We start from the raw sequence: 18532 nt of genomic DNA, 5'->3' as shown, positions 1-18532 counted from the left end.
ACGCATATTGTTTGTAGTATATATAAAGGATCAGGAGGAAGATGTGGGTGGTCTGATTAGTAAGTTTGCGGATGATGCTGATAGTGTCGGAGATTGTCAGAGGAGACAACAGGATATAGACAGATTGGAGACGTGGGCACAGAAATGGCAGGTGGCGTTTAATCCAGACAAAAGCAAGGTGATGCATTTTGGAGGATCAAATGTAGATGTGAATTGTACTGTAAATGGCAACACCCTTAGGAACATTAACATACAGGGGGATCTGAGCATGCAGGTCACAGTTCCCTAAAACTAGCAATAAATGTGGCCAAGGTGATTTTTTTTTAATTCGTTTGTGGGACTTGGGCATCGCTGGCTGGCCAGCATTTATTGCCCATCCCAAGTTGCCTGAGAGTCAACCACATTGCCATGGCTCTGGAGTCACATGTAGGCCAGACGGCACGAAGACACCATATTTCTTTCCCTAAAGGACATTAGAGAACCAGATGGCTTTTTCCGACAATTGACAATGGTTTCATGGTCAGTAATAGATTCTTAGTTCTAGATTTTTTTTATTGAATTTAAATTCCACCATCTGCCATGGCAGGATTCAAACCCAGTCTAACCTTGGTTAGGCCGCATTTGAGCGCTGTATGCAGCATTGGTCACCACACTACCAGAAGGACGTGGAAGCTTTGGAGAGAATGCAAAGGTTCACCAGGATGTTGCCTGGTCTCGAGAGTGTTGGCTATGAGGAGAGGTTGAATAAACTAGAATTGTTTTCACTGGAAAAACAGAGGCTGAGGGGAAGCTTGATAGAGGTCTACAAAATTGTGAGAGGCATAGACAGGGTGGATAGCCAGAGATCTTTTTCCAAGGTTAGAAGTATTAATTACAATGGGGCACAGGTTCAATGTGAGAGGGGAAAGTTTAAGGGAGGTGTGCGGGGTGAAGTTTTTCATGCAGAGAGTGGTGGGTGCCTGGAACGCACTGTTAGATGAGGTGATGGAAGCAGGCACATTGGCAACATTTAAGAGGCATCTGGATGGGTATATGAACAGGGAGGGAATACAGGGACACGACCGAGTCAGGGCATCATGATCAGCACAGGCTTGGAGGGCCAAAGGGTCAGTTCCTGTGCTGTACTTTTCCTTGTTCTTTACACGGTTACCTCCTGCTCAGGTAGGAGGAGATAGGAAGAAGAACACTTTATAAAGGAACAATCCTTTGGGCAAGGTGGTGGTGTCAGGATATTGCCATTGGACTAGTAATCCTGAGGCTCAGAATAATGCTTTGAGCTCATGGGTTCAAATCCCACCACAGCAGCTGTAGCTATATTGCATTTAAATTCAATAATAAATCTGGAATTGAAAACTCATCTCAGTGACGGTGACCATGAAACCATTGTCGATTGGTGGAAAAATTCAAATGAGAAAACGCTGGGAATTCTCAGCCGGTCTGGCGATATCTGTAAGAAGAGAAAAAAGCTGACGTTGAGTCCAGATGACTCTTTGTTCCTCAGCTTTGGCAAAGGGTCATCTGGACTCTTTTCTCTCCTTCCAGATACTGCCAGACCTGCTGAGATTTTCCAGCATTTTCTCATTTGGTTTCAAATTCCAGCATCCGCAGTAATTTGCTTTAATCCAGTTGGAAAAACTCATCTGGGACACTTATGTCGTTTAGGGAAGGAAATCTGCCGCCCTTATCTGGTCTGGCCTACATGTGACTCCAGACCCACAGCAATGTGATTGACTCTTAACTGCCCTCTGAAACGGCCAAACGAGACACTCAGTTCAAGGCAATTAGGGATGGGTAACAAATGCTGCCTTGTCAGTGATGCCCACATCCCATTAAAAAACAGCAGCACTTTTCTGTACATTGTTTGCAAGATGAGCTGGGGTTACCATGGCAGCCTCTTTGCTCCTGAGCAGACAAGCACTCTGTCTGAACGCTGCAGGATTTGCCTATGCACCTTTGGTTGATGGCGTTTCCAGCTTCCTGCCAAGAGAACCCACAGGGAGGAGTTCAGGATTCACAGCCTTCCTTCAGGAATTTCCCAGGTTGTTTAACTGCAGCTTCTTTCCTTTCAGCTACATTACTACACTCATGCCTTTTTATTTCTATCCAACTATTCTAATGCTCACCTAGTCACCTTCCACCCTCAAACTGGAGATCAGCCAGTGTTCTGCTGTCTGCATTAACTCACACAAAGTCCTATTTGCCCATTGTCCCCATGTTCACTAACTCAATGTCTTCTGGTCCAGCAATCCATCCATTTTCAACCTTGCTTTCAAAAGAATGTAAGAAACTGGGGAAGGAAGTCAAACGAATTTTCGAGCCTGTTCTGCCATTTCACACAGTGGTGGTTGATTTTATCTTTTAAATTTTCCCATGGCCACAAAACCTCCTTACCTCTATCTTTCTCCAACTCACAAAGGCCTTTGCACCCCTGCAGTTCTGGCTTTCTGCCTCAGTTTGAATCACTTTACTACAAAGGCTGTGCCTGCCTGGGCCCTCTCTAAAATTCCTGTGCTAAACCTCTATCTCTCTACATTCCTTTAAGACATTGACCTTTAACCAAGATTGTGGTCTCCTGTTCTCTACCTTCCATATTACCATGTGTTAGCTTTCATTTGATAATTTGTATAAATGTATGTCAAATGTTATACAAAGAAAGATTTCTTGAAATCTGTACTAAACTTGAGTATCATTTAAAGTTTTTTAAAGTTTATTTATTAGTGTCACAAGTAGGCTTACATTAACACTGCAATGGAATTTCTGTGAAAATCCCCTAGTCGCAACAATCCGCCATCTGTTCATGTACACTGAGGGAGAAATTAGCATGAGCAATTTAACAAGACCAATCAGCATACCTTTCAGACTGGGGGAGGAAACAGAAGCACCTTGAGGAAACCCACACAGACACGGGGAGAATGTGCATACTCCACACAGGCAGTGGCCTAAGCCAGGAATCGAACCGGGTCCCTGGTGCTGTGAGGCAGCAGTGCTAACCACTGTGCCACCACGCCACCACTTCATAACTCTGATCCTGTACTTAGTCTTGCGTAAGTCTACATATCCAAATTGTTGTCAAGATGGCCAGCACTTCTAGTGACCAGAGAGAAGGAGCTTTGATTTCCTTATCTGAGGAAAGATGTCTTTGCTCTAAAGACAGCACAGTGAAGATTTACCAGGCTGATTCCTGGGATGGCAGGACTGTCACATGAGGAGATACTAAGTCAGTTAGGATTCTATTCACTGGAGTTTAGAAGAGTGAGAAGGGATCGCATAGAAACTTATAAAATTCACACAGGGTTAGACAGGGTAGATTCAGAAAGAATGTTCCCAATGGTGGGGGAGTCCAGAACTAGGGGTCATAGTTTGAGGTTAAGGGGTAAACCTTTTAGGACTGAGGGTGGTGAATGTGTGAAATTCACTACCACAGAAAGTAGTTGAGATCAAAACATTGTGTGATTTCAAGAAGAAATGAGATATAGCCCTTGGGGTTAAAAGGATTGTGGGGTATGGGGGAAAGGGGAAGGCGGAAATCAGGATATTGAATTTGATGATTAGCCATGATCAAAATGAATGTCGGAGCAGGCTCGAAGAGCCAAATGGCCTCCTCCTGCTTCTATTTCTAGGTTTAAGGCTCACTGATCTAATTCACAATGCTTATTTACACAAGAAAGACATTTCAAGTGCTTACAGTTTCTGCAATTGGTACTTTAAAAGGACACTTAAAACACATCTGATTATCAAGAGGGTTTATTAATTCTAAGCAGTGCACAACAGTGGGGGGGTCTTCAATAATAACCTGGACAAACCCTCACAGCACTCCAATGGGCCTTCAGCCCTTCTTGGCATTCAGAAACCTTTGTGACTGCCTCTGAACTCTTTTGAGGATGGTTTACCCAACTCCTGTTAGTACCCATCCCTTCTGGAACAAAGATCGGAGGGCACATTCCCCCAAGTTGGACACTATCAGCCAGAATATTTCCCAACTCCTGCTACACACCTGTAAGATTAAAATCCAGCCCAATGAGATTGGATTACTCTACTGATTGACAGTAGCATGTCGAGCCAATGCTGGATACCACTGACTGCTTCATGTTAAAATTTATAACTGCCCGTTGCCAGTATTCCTGTTTCATTTTAGGCACTTCCCTCGCCATTTCAGCTCACCCATTCAGCACAGCCTTCTATCCGGTGCGCTGGGCACAATCTCAAAATTTGCGTAAGACAAAAAAATTAAAAGCATCATAAACCGTGAGCAAGATATTGATAAACTTCAAAAGGACACCGGCCGGCTGGTGGAATGTTTTAATGTTTATATATTAGTGTCACAAGTAGGCTTACATTAACATGGCAATGAAGTTACTGTGAAATTCCCCTGGTTGCCACACACTGGCGTCTATTCAGAGAGGAGAATTTAGTATGGCCAATGCACCTAACCTGCACGTCTTTCAGACTGTGGGAGGAAACCAAAGCACCCAGAGGAACCCATGCGGATATGGGGAGAACATGCAGACTTCACAGAGACAGGGACACAAGTCGATAATTGAATCCGGGTCCCTGACTTGAGAGACTTGAGTTATGAGAACAGATTGGAGAAGGTGGGGCTATTTTCCCTGGAGCAAAGAAGGTAATGAGGCAATTTGAAAAGAAGTGTTCTAAATCATGAGGGGTCTGGACAGAGCAGATAGGAAGAAACTGTTCCCACTGGTGGAAGGATCGAGAATGAGAGGGCACAGATATAGTGTAATTGTCGAAAAAAGCAATGGAGACGTGAGGCAGCAAGTGCTTAGGACCTGGAATGTGCTGCCTGAGAAGGTGCTGTAGACAGATTCAATCGAGGCTTTCGAAAGACAATGTGATTATCTACAAAGGAAGAGACAACACAGGCACAATGGACTCAACTACCTTCTCTGCCATACCAATTCTATGATTCTGGTTGGTTAGGATCTTGAAGACATTGCCCAAGAATGTGATGGACAAGACTTTTAAAAGGCAACTGGATAATTGCAATGCTGTAACCACTCTACAATTGCAGACAGTATATCAATCAATCTGGCCTTAATTATGCTTTTGGTAATAACTGAATGCTGAGCAGTGAGACGTGGATGAAGCTACTTATACTCATGAGATCAATAGCTAATCGTGTCCTTCCTTGAGACCACATTGAGAATATTGTGTACGGTACTGGTCTCCTTACTTAAGGGAAGAGATAAATACGTTAGCAGTTCAGAGAAGCTTTATTAGCCTATTACATAGAAACTAGAAGCAGGACGTGGCCATTTGGCCCTTCAAGCCCATTCCACCATTCATTTTGATCATGGGTTGCCTTATGAGCAAAAGTTGGAGAGATTAGGTTTGCATCCACTATAATTTAGGAGTCAGAGACAACTTGGTCGAAACAGTTAAGAACCTGAGGGGACTTGACAGGATGGATGTGAAGAGGATGCTTCCTCTTGTGGGAGAATATAAAACACTCCTGCTGGGAAGCTCCTCTTCAGGTCACTCACCATCCTGAAGCATATCAGCTGCTCCTTCATTGTCAAAATCCTGGAACTCCCTCCCTAACAGCACTGTGGGTGCATTTACATCCCAGACTGCAGCTCAGCATCACCTTCTCAAAAGGTAATTAGGGATGAGCAACAAATGCTGGTCTAGCCAGCGACACCCACATCCAGTGAATGAATAAAAATGCTAGTGAGAACCTCAGTTAAGTTTCATTTGGAAGACAGCACCTTTACCAGTACAGCTGTCTCAGTATTGGCACTGGAAGTATCAATCTGGAGCTCGGGTATGATGTGAGAGTGGTACACATTTATGCCCGGCTGCCATGGTCTGGAGGCAAGCTTGGGTTTCCAAACCAGAATAAGGCACCAGTCCATAATAGTAATCTGTTTTGGGAGACTACAGCAGTAATCTTTAATTATCATCATGGAACATCTCAGAATTTGTTCCCCATCTCTCGAGTTGACCATGTGAACAATTAAGAGTCAGTAACATGATAGTAGGTCAGGAATCGTATGCAGGCCAGGCCAGGCAGGGGTGGTAAATTTCCTTCCTTAGTGAATGGTTTCTTCAATAGTCTATAATAGTTCGGTGGTCACCACTACTGAAACTAGCTTTCAATTCCAGGTTTTATAATTAATTGAATATAAATTTCACCAGCTGAGGGGGGCTTTGAAAACAGAACATTAGCCTGGGCCTTTGGATTTCAAGTCCTGTGACGTCACTGTCTCACTGATGTCTGAGTGAAGGGGGTACTCAGGATAATTGTGAAAAGAATAAAGATTTCAGACCGAGAGTCCTGTCTTTCTATACTAGTGATTCAAGGAGTTCCCTTGGTCAATTTCCCTTTCTCAATCAAAAGTGGATTCACTGACTGTGCACCGTTTATGGAGCTTTACAGGATGGCTGCCGTCTTTCACTATGTAATGGTCACTGCACTCACAAAGAATGACTGTGTGTAAAGCAGTTTGAGGAATACAATAAAGGTACAAAGAAAAAGTTACAAAACTTTGGGCATTTTCAGCATTCTCAAAACTATGTCCAAAACAGCTTTGTTTGTCCCTCCCTCACACTCCTCTACACTTTCATAAGAAATAGGAGCAGGAGTCGGCCATCTAGCCCTTCGAGCCTGCCCCGCCATTCAATAAGATCATGGCTGATCTGTTGTGGCTCAGTTCCACTTTCCCACCCTCTCCCCATAACCCTTAATCCCCTCGCTTATCAAAAACCCATCAACCCGCGTCTTAAAAATATTTAGCGAGGCAGCCTCCACCACTTCAACGGGCAGAGAATTCCAGAGATTCACCACCCTTTGAGTGAAGAAGTTCCTCCTCAACTCCGTTCTAAACCGCCCCCCCTTTATCTTGAGGCTGTGCCCCCTAGTCCTACTGTCCTTTCTGAGTGGGAAGAGCCTCTCCACCTCTATCCTATCCATCCCATTCATCATTTTATACGTCTCAATGAGATCTCCCCTCATTCTTCTAAACTCTGACGAGTACAAGCCTAGTTTATTCAGCCTCTCCTCATAGCTCAACCCCCTCAACTCCAGTATCAGCCTAGTAAACCTCCTCTGCACTCCCTCCAAGGCCAAAATATCCTTGCGTAAGTACGACGACCAAAACTGCATACAGTACTCCAGCTGCAGCCTCACCAATGCCCTATAAAGCTGCAGCAAGACCTCCCTACTTTTATATTTTATACTTTCCTCCATTTCATCTCTACCACACTCCTCCTTTCTCTCCGAATCTCAAACAGAATGAACACCAAGATTAAACTTCACTTCCATGAGAAGCCAAAACCGCCACTGAATAGATCAGTGTCTCTTGCTAAGCTCCTGGTAACACTGACTTTCACAATTACCCTGCACCTGAAAGTGACATCTAGAAATAATGGGGCTTGTAAATAGACAATAGAAGGTGCCATTTCCAAACACTGCAAATCATTGTTGAGTGTCACAAGCTGAAAGATTTGACTGAATCACAATTACAGTACCAAACTGTGCAGCAGCTGCTGTAGGCCGTATTGGAGACAATCGGCACAACCTCCCCACACTGAGACACCCAGGTCACAGCACACAGTGACCGCAACACTGCAGGTCATCAACTTGTGGTGAAAAGAAAGGGTGAGAGATTCAGATAGAGGCAGAGAGAGAGGAAGAGAGAGAGAGAGAAACAGAGAAAGGGAGCAACAGAGAGAGACCAAGAGAGAGTGAGAGCGAGATAGATAGAGAGAGTGAGAGAGAATTACAGGGAGCAAGAGAGAGAGACAGAGAGCAAGAAGGAGCGAGCGAGGGGGGGGAGGGAGCGAGCGAGGGGGGGGGACGGAGCACGCGAGGGGGGGGAGAGAGCATGAGGGGGGCAGGGAACAAGCAAGGGGGGTGGCAGGGAGCAAGCGAGAAAGTGGGGCAGGGTGCAAGCGAGAAAGGAGAGCAAGGAGCGAGAGGGAGGGAGATAGAATCACAGAATCCCTACAGTGCAGGAGGCCACCATTCTGCGCATCGAGCCTGTAACTGGCTCAGTACTGAACACCGGCAACTGCCAATCTCCAGACACAATTCTACAACTCATCCACTTCATCCTGGACCACAATGCCTTCACGTTCAACAACCAGTTCTTCATCCAGACACATGGAACAGCCATGGGGACCAAATTCACACCTCAATATGCCAACACCTTTATGTACAGGTTCAAACAAGACTTCTTCACCGCACAGGACCTTCAACCCATGCTATACACTAGATACATCAATGATATTTTCTTCCTTTGGACTCATGGTGAACAATCACTGAAACAACTACATGATGACATCAACAAGTTCCATCCCACCATCAGATTCACCATGGATTACTCTCCGGAATCAGCTGCATTCTTGGACACACGCATCTCCATCAAGGACGGTCACCTCAACACTTCACTGTACCGCAAGCCCATGGATAACCTCACAATGCTCCACTTCTCCAGCTTCCACCCTAAACATGTTAAAGAAACCATCCCCTACGGACAAGCCCTCAGTATCTGCTCAAAGAGGAATGCAACAGCTATCTACAGATGCTGAAAGACACCCTCATAAGAACACGATATGGCGCTCGACTCATCGATCTACAGTTCCGACGCGCCACAGTGCAAAACCACACCCACCTCCTCAGAAGACAAACATGGGACACAGCGGACAGAGTACTCTTCATTGTCCAGTACTTCCCCGGAGCAGAGAAGCCACGACATCTTGTCCAGGGCCTTCAACATGTCATCAATGAAGACAAACATCTTGCCAACGCCCTCCCCACACCCCCATTTCTTGCTTTCAAACAACCGCATAACCTCAAACAGATCGTTGTCTGCAGCAAATTACCCAGCCTTCAGGAGAACGGTGACTACAACACCACACAACTCTGCCACAGCAACCCCTGCAAGACATGCTGGATCATCGACACAGATGCCACCATCACATGTGAGAAAACCATCCACCAGGCACACTGTACATACGTTTGCGACTCGGCCAATGTTATCTACCTAAAAAGCTGCAGGAAAGGATGTCCCGAGGCATGGTATATTGGGGAGACCATGCAGACGCTATGACAACAGATGAATGAACACCGCTCGACAATCACCAGACAGGAGTGTTCTCTTCCAGTTGAGGAACACTTCAGCAGTCAAGGGCATTTAGCCTCTGATCTTTGGGTAAGCGTTCTCCAAAGCTGCCTTCAAAACACACCACAGCGCAGTCAGTGAGCAGAAACTGATAGCCAAATTCCGCACATGAGGACGGCCTCAGCCGGAATCTTGGATTCATGTCACACTACCTGTAACCCCCACGACTTGCCTGGGCTTTCAAAATCTTACTAACTGTCCTGGCTTGAGACAATTCACACCTCTTTAACCTGTGATTATCCCTCTCTCCACTCGCACTGTGTGTACCTATAAAGACTTGATTATCTGCTGAGATTCACATTCCAACCATTATCTTACAACTTGAATATAAAAGTAGGGAGGTCTTGCTGCAGCTGTATAGGGCATTGGTGAGGCCGCAGCTGGAGTACTGTGTGCAGTTTTGGGCGCCGCACCTGCGCAAGGATATTTTGGCCTTGGAGGGAGTGCAGAGGAGGTTTACTAGGCTGATACCGGAGTTGAGGGGGTTGAGCTATGAGGAGAGGCTGAATAAACTAGGCTTGTACTCGTTAGAGTTTAGAAGAATGAGGGGAGATCTCATTGAGACGTATAAGATGATGAATGGGATGGATAGGATAGAGGTGGAAAGACTCTTCCCGCTCAAAAAAGACAGTAGGACTAGGGGGCACAGCCTCAAGATAAAGGGGGGGCGGTTCAGAACAGAGTTGAGGAGGAACTTCTTCACTCAAAGGGTGGTGAATCTCTGGAATTCTCTGCCCGTTGAAGTGGTGGAGGCTGCCTCGCTCAATATTTTTAAGAAGCGGGTTGATGGGTTTTTGATAAGAGAGGGGATTAAGGGTTATGGGGAGAGGGCGGGAAAGTGGAACTGAGCCACGACAGATCAGCCATGATCTTATTGAATGGCGGGGCAGGCTCGAAGGGCCAGATGGCCTACTCCTGCTCCTATTTCTTATGTTCTTATGTTCTTATGAGTCTGTGTCTATATATGTTGTGTTTGTGAAACCAACTCACCACTCACCTGATGAAGGAGCAGTGATCTGTAAGCTGGTGATTCCAAATAAACCTGGTGGACTTTAACCTGTTCTTACTGTGCCCACCCCAATCCAACGCTGGCATCTCCACATCATGACTATGAACATCAGTTACATTACCAAGTATTATCTACATATATACAATTAATACCAGTGTCTTTTTGGTGGATGTCAATTTGGTTTGGAAGAAGCAACGTTCCTGTCTGATCTTTGCTATCCTCTATAGCCCATTCCCCATGGGTACCAGTTATTGCATCTTGTGATGTTGCTTCGTTGTCAGTTCCCAGACAGGCTGGGTGTTCCGCTGAAGTAGAATCTGAACTCGGTTCTGTAGTAATCCTTAGTTCAGGGATTTCACAAACTTGGGAGACTAACGTAAGTCTTTCTGATGCCATCTCTGTTAATTCACTTTGTGACCCACGTGTCTCCACCATATTCTCTCGTCATCAAAGTTGCACTGTTTAAGAAATCAAGCCTATCTTCACTCGAATGGTTACAGAGTAGTTTCATTTCTCTCATTTGTAGAGTAGTTTCTCACTCAAACACATTCTCTTTGTTTAAAACTCCATCATTTCAATGTTCATGCACAGCGAGTAACTCGTGCTGTTGTTGTTTCTCTATTGCCGTAGGGTCAGGTAGTGCGAGTAGGTCGAATCTAGTTCTCAGTTTCCTCCTCAGGAGTAACACTGCTGGTGAGTTTTGTGAGCAGCGTTCCGATAGGAGATGAGGAAGTGGTTTACAGGTCGGAGGTGACGATCACGAGGGGTCACAGGCTAAAGGTGAGAGGGGCAAGGTATAACTCCGATATCAGAGGGACGTTTTTTTTACGCAGAGGGTGGTGGGGGCCTGGAATGCGCTGCCAAGTAGGGTGGTGGAGGCAGACACACTGACATCATTTAAGAATTACCTGGATAGACACATGAGCAGCCTGGGAATGGAGGGATATAAACGAATGGTCTAATTGAACCAATGAGCGGCACAGGCTTGGAGGGCCGAAGGGCCTGTTTCCTGTGCTGTACTGTTCTTTGTACTCTCCTGGAGAGTGAACCCTCACCTTTTGCTGCTTTTATGGTACATTTCAATGACTGTACTATCCTCTCTACCAATCCATTAGTGGGCAGATGATATGGGGCAGACCCTATGTGCTTAAGGCAATCCTCAAGTTCCTGGCATGTGAATTGTGCTCCATTATTGCTGACTAGCTGTTCGGGCCACCCAATCTTGTGAACAATTCATCCAGCTCCTTTACGATTCTGTTTCAGTGATTTCATCATCCGGACTTCAGGCCTCTTGAGTGTGTGTCCACTAGGACAAGAAACATAAAAGTAAAATACTGTGGATGCTGGAATCTGGAACAAAGTCAGAAAATGCTGGAAAATCTCAGCAGGTCTGACAGCAGCTGTGGGGAGAAAATGGAGCCAACATTTCGAGTCTATGACTCCAACTCTAGGCAAGTCTAGATGATCAAAGGTCATCTAGACTCGAAACGTTGCCTCTATTCTCTCCCCACAGGACAAGAAAGATGTAGCCTTCAATGGGTCCTGTGAAGTTCATACATATCCTCTGCCAAGCTTGTTTTGGCCAATCCCAGGGCTAAAGTGATTGTAGAGGTAGAATATTCTCATGACTGACATTGCCCCACTTTCCTTCTATTTGTTAGTCAAATCCCGGCCACCAGAATCAGCTCTGTGCAAGCTCTTTCACCTGGAAGTAGATGGAGGATAACTTTCATGCAGTTGATCCAGGATTCACTTTGTAATCATGGAAGGATGATCACTCTGACTCCCTGGAGCTATACTCCATTTTGGACAGTTAATTCACATTCCTTCATTATATAAGATTTATTTGTCCACTAACATTCCTGTTAAAATCATGTCCGTGACTTTACCCATTGCCAGGTTACTCCTCATGTGCTTTTGCATCTGGGATGATGTTGCTGGAATTATGGAAGATTTACAATGTAGAGGGAGGCCATTCGGCCCATCAAGTCTGCACCAACGCTTTGAAAGACCATCTTACCCAAGCCCACCCCCTGTGCAATCCACCTAACCTGCACCTTTTTGGATATTAAGAGTTAATTTACTGTTGCAAACCCATCTAAGCTGCATATTTTGATCTCTGACACTTGATGCACTGATAATATCAATGCCCAGCTTTGAAGGTGACTTATGGCTAATGACAAAATTTCCTGGCGTGGACTAAAAATGGTGTCACTGGCCTATGATCGATCAAAGTAAGTTGTCTGCCAAACAGGAATTGGTGAAACAGTTTAATGCCAAAATATTATGCTGAGTGCTTCTTTCTCAAGTTGTGCATAATTTTGTTTTGCACTTGATAGTGTTCAGGAGACCAGCTCTTGGCCACTCCTCCCCAGTGACCATAATGAGGGATACAACAGCAGCCACCCTGTAGCTGATGCATCACATGCTGGCTGAATTTTCAACTCTGGGTTAAAGTGGACCTCAGGTTGCTCCAACATGTCTTTAATTCCTTTGTACGCACTTTCACACTCCTCCAATTCCATTGCTGGCTAGCACTCAATAAAGTATGAAGTCACTTTAGCAATGTTGCAAAGTCTGGGATGAAATTTCCTTAATAATTGATTAGCCCTAAAAATGATCGCAACTGAGAGACGTTGTGATTTTGCCGCATTTAGAATCACTATCATTTGCTTAGCTTATCTGTGGAGGCCATCTTGTCTATTAGGTGACCGAGATAACTGATAGGTAACTTGAAACATTCACATGTTTCTTTCTTCACGCGGAGGTTGTACATCTCTAGAGACTCCTGTGTTTCCTCTTTTGGCATTAAACTGTTTCACCAATTCCTGTTTGGCAGACAACTTATTTTGATCGATCACAGGCCAGTGACACCATTTTTAGTCCACACCAGGAAATTTTATCATTAGCCATAAGTCACCTTCAAAGCTGGGCATTGATATTATCAGTGCATCAAGTGTCAGAGATCAAATTGTGCAGCTTAGATGGGTTTGCAACAGTAAATTGACTCAATATCCAAAAAGGTGCAGGTTAGGTGGATTGCACAGGGGGTGGGCTTGGGTAAGATGGTCTTTCAAAGCGTTGGTGCAGACTTGATGGGCCGAATGGCCTCCCTCTACATTGTAATGCTTCCATAATTCCAGCAACATCATCCCAGATGCAAAAGCACATGAGGAGTAACCTGGCAATGGGTAAAGTCACGGACATGATTTTAACAGGAATGTTAGTGGACAAATAAATCTTATATAATGAAAGAATGTGAATTAACTGTCCAAAATGGAGTATAGCTCCAGGGAGTCAGAGTGACCATCCTTCCATGATTACAAAGTGAATCCTGGATCAACTGCATGAAAGTTATCCTCCATCTACTTCCAGGTGAAAGAGCTTGCACAGAGCTGATTCTGGTGGCCGGGATTTGACTAACAAATAGAAGGAAAGTGGGGCAATGTCAGTCATGAGAATATTCTACCTCTACAATCACTTTAGCCCTGGGATTGGCCAAAACAAGCTTGGCAGAGGATATGTATGAACTTCACAGGACCCATTGAAGGCTACATCTTTCTTGTCCTGTGGGGATTGTGTGAATTATGGAAGCATTACAATGTAGAGGGAGGCCATTCGGCCCATCAAGTCTGCACCAACGCTTTGAAAGACCAGTGTTCAGTTCTGTCTGTGATCAGAATGTCATCTGAATAACACTGGAAACCACTGAGGCCATCCAAGACTTGGTCCGTTGATTTCCGGAATATGGCCAGTGCTGACGTTATTCCCAAACTTACACTGGAACAATCTTTGGTGGGTAACAATCATTAGCAGTGGTTGCAACTCAGTTGCACCTTTACCTGGAGGATGCTTGGGACAAGGCTATCTTGCTGAACTGCTGACCATCAGCCAGCCCAGCTAATCGGTCCTTGATTAGTGGTAAGGGGTTCTATTCTGGTCAATGCATTGTGCTGGATTTAACACTGGCTTAAAAGTCCCTGCAGATACATACAGAACCATCAGGTTTTATTCACTGGGATGACTGGCTTTGATCAATCGCTCATCATTACAGGTTCAATCACTTCCACCTTGACTAATTTTTCTCGTCCCACTTCTACTTTTGGTCTAATTGCATAGAGCACAGTTCTAGCCTTGAAGCATCGAGGGTTGCTATCAGGTTTGATCTTGAGCTTTGCCTCCACTCCAGTCATGGATACCAGGCTTCCTATACTTCTCCAGAGGTTTTGGTTGCATGTACTTGCTGTCAGCCAACTGGTTAATTGTGCCTCAGTTTAGCTTGGTTTTGTGTAGCCACGCACCTCCAAAGAGTGCAGGAAAATTTCCCTTTACCGTGTGCCGAAACTGTTCCATTGATCAACCATTACCTTCTACTTGAAGCGTGATATATCCCTTCAGTGGAATAAATTCACAGGGTTATGTTTGAAGGTTTTAGTGTAAATGCTTAAACTTCTGATTTTATATGCTTTCAGGGAGGTGATACAGCAGATCCTCCATCTACTTCCATCTTTACTATTCATCTATCTAACTTTGGAGAAACCTAAAATCAACTCTTTCATGGATAGGGCACCTAGTTTAAGTTCTTGAACCTTTCCTAGCCCAGCATCATATTGGAAATCAGATATTATGTAGAGCCTTTTTCAAGATCTTGCCATGTTTTTGCATTTGCACACCTTTGGGGTTGAAGAAATCTGCCATTTCCAACACACCTCCGCTGTGTGGCCTTTCCTGCCACAGCTTCTACAGACATTTTCTCTGCTCCAGCATTCATGTGGAGAGTGTGCCACCTATGCTATGCTTGCATTGTAAGAGATTTCTTTCTTCTGTTCCCATCTTGTGTATTTTGGCTCCAGTTCCAATTTGGGAAGATCCTTTCGTGGCAAATTCCACAGACACTGAGATCTTAACAGCAAGTTTAAATGTTTAAGAGTTTACTATGAGCAATCGTCTTTGAATTGCTTCATTCCAAAGTCCACAAACAAGTCTGTCCTTTAGAATGTCTCCAAGGATTGAGCCACATTTATAGCTTTCCGTTAACCTTCTCAGCATTGTAACAAATTGCGATCTATTGTCACCCTCTTCTTGGCTCCTTTGACAAAATCAGAATCTCTCAACAACTATCACTGGTTTAGGTGAGATATTATTTTTGAGAACACTGCTCAGTCCCTCACAGGATTTTTTGACTTGACTTCTCAGGGCGGACAAGGCTTTGTAGCAATGTAAAGGTTTAGAAAGTGGTGACTTTAAGTTCATCCAGTATCTTGGTCATATCCAGGTAACACTGAAATCTCTCTCTGTAAGCATTCCATGTTCCCACATTTTCTTCAAACGCCTTTTTGTCCACCATTGGAGTTACCAGTTATTAAACCGGAGTACTTTCATTTACTTTCCTCCTCTCCTGTCTCTTTGTTAATTTATGTCATTTGTTTTTTCAGTTGGATTTGTAGTTTGAATTTCTTTTCCAAACTGTTTCTTGAGAAGCAATCGATCTCCTTTTTACTCAAAGAAAACTTTATTTGCAATTCTTTTTATTTCTTTTTTGTAGTGGCTCCCTTTTAAGAGCACAGTGACTCTTTATAAGAGGACCCCAGTCACTGCAGTTCACCACGTTGTGACGTTCCTGCGGCCTGGTGGTCTGCCCATCTTCAAAATGCTAAGTAAATGTTTTCTTTCAACCTGCTCAGAGTTTTGTACTTTTTTCACAATGTTTTTCCACTGCATTGATGGCTTTCCTCGACTTATTTTAAGACTTGAGGCGCTGGATTTTATTTTCTTCTCAACGTCAGAGCTCCAGATGAGAAAAGAAATCCAGGATCCGTTGGAAACCAGATATATAACTCAAAGAAACAGAAAGTGTGTGTAGGCAGAGCCGAGTACATGATGTTTACACCAGTCCCGCTAGGCTTCAAAATAATTAAAAACACTTCCGATAATGGAGCTTCATTACATTAATTAATTTAATAACATTTTATTATTAACCTTTCAAAACACAAGGACAGCCAATCCCCCAGGAAGCAGATTAGACAACAGTAGTATAATCTCCTAATTGTTTTTATTCTTTGCTGGGACCCAGGATCTTGCTGCTTTCTTGCCAGCGTGGGCAAGGGATAAATTTGAATTGTTAGCATTAAGTGTCGACAGTTGCAATTGCACTCTTACTGACCTCATCACTCTCCTCCACATCAACATTTCCATTGGCATCATCATCCATTTGCTTGTGAATGCTCATGATGGCTTCAAAGCGCAGCACCTCCTCCTCAATGTGGCACGAGGCTTCATCAATCTTGCAGAGGTCTGAAGGGAAAAACAGAATTAGACTGAGGTCCAATCTCAATCCCAGCAATTCTCTCTGAAGAAAATACATGCAACAAAATCCATCAACATTAACAAACATTGCTGGGGTAGGTCTGTGCACCCAACAGGATTACGGAGGCCATTGTGTCTGCATTGCCTCCAAACCCTTTAAGGTATTCAGATTTGATTCTCGAGCACTCAACAGATGTCAGCTCTGCCTGCTTTGAAAAAGTATCTTTCCTCCGCTGTAGCAATCAGTTCTGAAATAAGAACGTAAAGGGCAGTGTGACATTAGACATCCTAATCCCTGACAGCTAAGCGTTTGATGTATTAGAACCAGATACTCACTCCACTGCAGACTGTGCAGTAACACAGAACAAGAGAGCTGGTCCAGGAACCAAACTAAGAGGCTTCAAATGCTCCATGGTTGCAAAACACAGCCTTTTAATGAAGGTCTGTCTACACTGTCGTGTCACCTGGCTTTCAGTACAGCGCAGTGCGGGGAATGGGTGGAATAAATTCCTCCCATTCAGTTGCTTTGTGAAGCAGTTCTGTCAAGAGCTTTCATGTTCAGAGATGTGAACCATTGATTTGTAAAACAATACTTATACTGCAGACCTTGGAAAACTGAAATAAAAACAGAAAATGCTGGGAAAACTCAGTAGGTCAAGCAGCATCGTGGAGAGGGAAACAGTGTAAAAATTTCAGAACTCATTCAGATGAAAAAAATCACTGACCTGAAACATTAACTCCATTTCTCTCTTCATAGAGCGGTTGAGTGTTTCTACAATTTTCTACCTTTGGTTTGCAAAACTGACACAAGAGCCAGGCTACATTATATCTATGGAAACCTCCTGCAACACATGTCAAACTGTCACGTGTCATACCACAGTGCAAGCACCAACGTAGGCTGCAATCTTTAAAGGGAAGACCCACAAACACTACCTTCGGGAATCTAAACGTAGGGAATGATTGCCAGCGACACCCACATATCATGGAACCTGCTGCTTCTCCTATTTTCAGGGCCCTTCATCCCCCCTATCTTTAATACTCTCCCACAATTGTGCATCCTGAAGATGATGTTCACCTGAACGTGGTTAAGAGAAGACAAGAGGTTAAAGCTCAGGATAAAAGCAAATTATTGCAGACGCTGGAATCTGAAACCGAAAGAGAAAACGCTGGAAAGTCTCAGCAGGTCTGGCAGCATTGGTAAGGAGAGAAAAGAGCTAACGTTTCAAGTCCAGATGACCCTTTGTCCAAGTTAGGTTTAAAGCTTGTTGCTCCAAAATGGCAACACTAGCATCAGATCAATGTTACTCACTGCCTGATGCTAAATTCAAAGAACAAAACGTTATATAATTTGTTAATTTGTTATATTTTGAGGAAACACTGGGTGTTACCAACATGGCATATGGTACATTTTACATCAGAAGCGTTGCACATGCTACATCTTCCATTTCAGAACTTTAAGGGGCCTCACAACACCCAAAAATTCAATTTCGTCCACAGTATCCAGTCCTGTCATAGATGTTTACAGCATGGAAACAGGCCCTACAGTACAACTTTTCCACACTGTCCCTTTTTTTAAAAATCCCTAAGCTAGTCCCAATTGCCCACATTTGGCCCATATCCCTCTATACCCATCTTACCCATGTAACGATCTAAATGCTTTTAAAAAGATAAAATTGTGCCCTAGTACTACCTTTGGCAGCTTGTTCCAGACACAAACCATTGTGTGTGAAAAAATTGCCCCTCTGGACACTTTTGTATCTCTCCCCTCTCACCTTAGACCTACGCCCTCTAGTTTTAGACACCCCTACCTTTGGGAAAAGATATTGACTATTTAGCTGATCTGTGCCCCTCATTATTTTACAGATCTCTATAAGGTCACTCCTCAGCCTACTATGCTCTAGAGAAAAAAATCCCAGTCTATTCAGCCTTTCCTTATAACTCATTCCATCAAGTCCGGGTAGCATCCTAGTAAATCTTTTCTGCCCTCTTTCTAGTTGAATAATATCCTTTCTATAATAGGGTGACCAGAATTGTTCACAGTATTCCAAGTGTGGCCTTACCAATTTCTTGTACA

At 44.1% G+C, this 18532-nt stretch overlaps 1 protein-coding gene across 4 annotated transcripts in view; it reads right to left on the bottom strand.

The window, feature by feature from the left end:
• Positions 1-18532, bottom strand: part of stim1b (stromal interaction molecule 1b) — a 144603-nt gene that overhangs the window by 68882 nt on the left and 57189 nt on the right. For all 4 annotated transcript variants that reach the window (XM_080197759.1, XM_080197761.1, XM_080197760.1 and 1 more), the window contains exon 2: positions 16316-16446. In XM_080197759.1, the coding sequence (XP_080053885.1) occupies positions 16316-16446 (131 nt within the window). The remainder of the gene's footprint in view (positions 1-16315; positions 16447-18532) is intronic.

This window comes from Carcharhinus amblyrhynchos, chromosome 10, assembly GCF_965287045.1.
Source record: "Carcharhinus amblyrhynchos chromosome 10, sCarAmb.v2.hapA, whole genome shotgun sequence".
NCBI lineage: Eukaryota > Metazoa > Chordata > Chondrichthyes > Carcharhiniformes > Carcharhinidae > Carcharhinus > Carcharhinus amblyrhynchos.
This window is presented reverse-complemented; position numbering and strand designations above follow the sequence as displayed.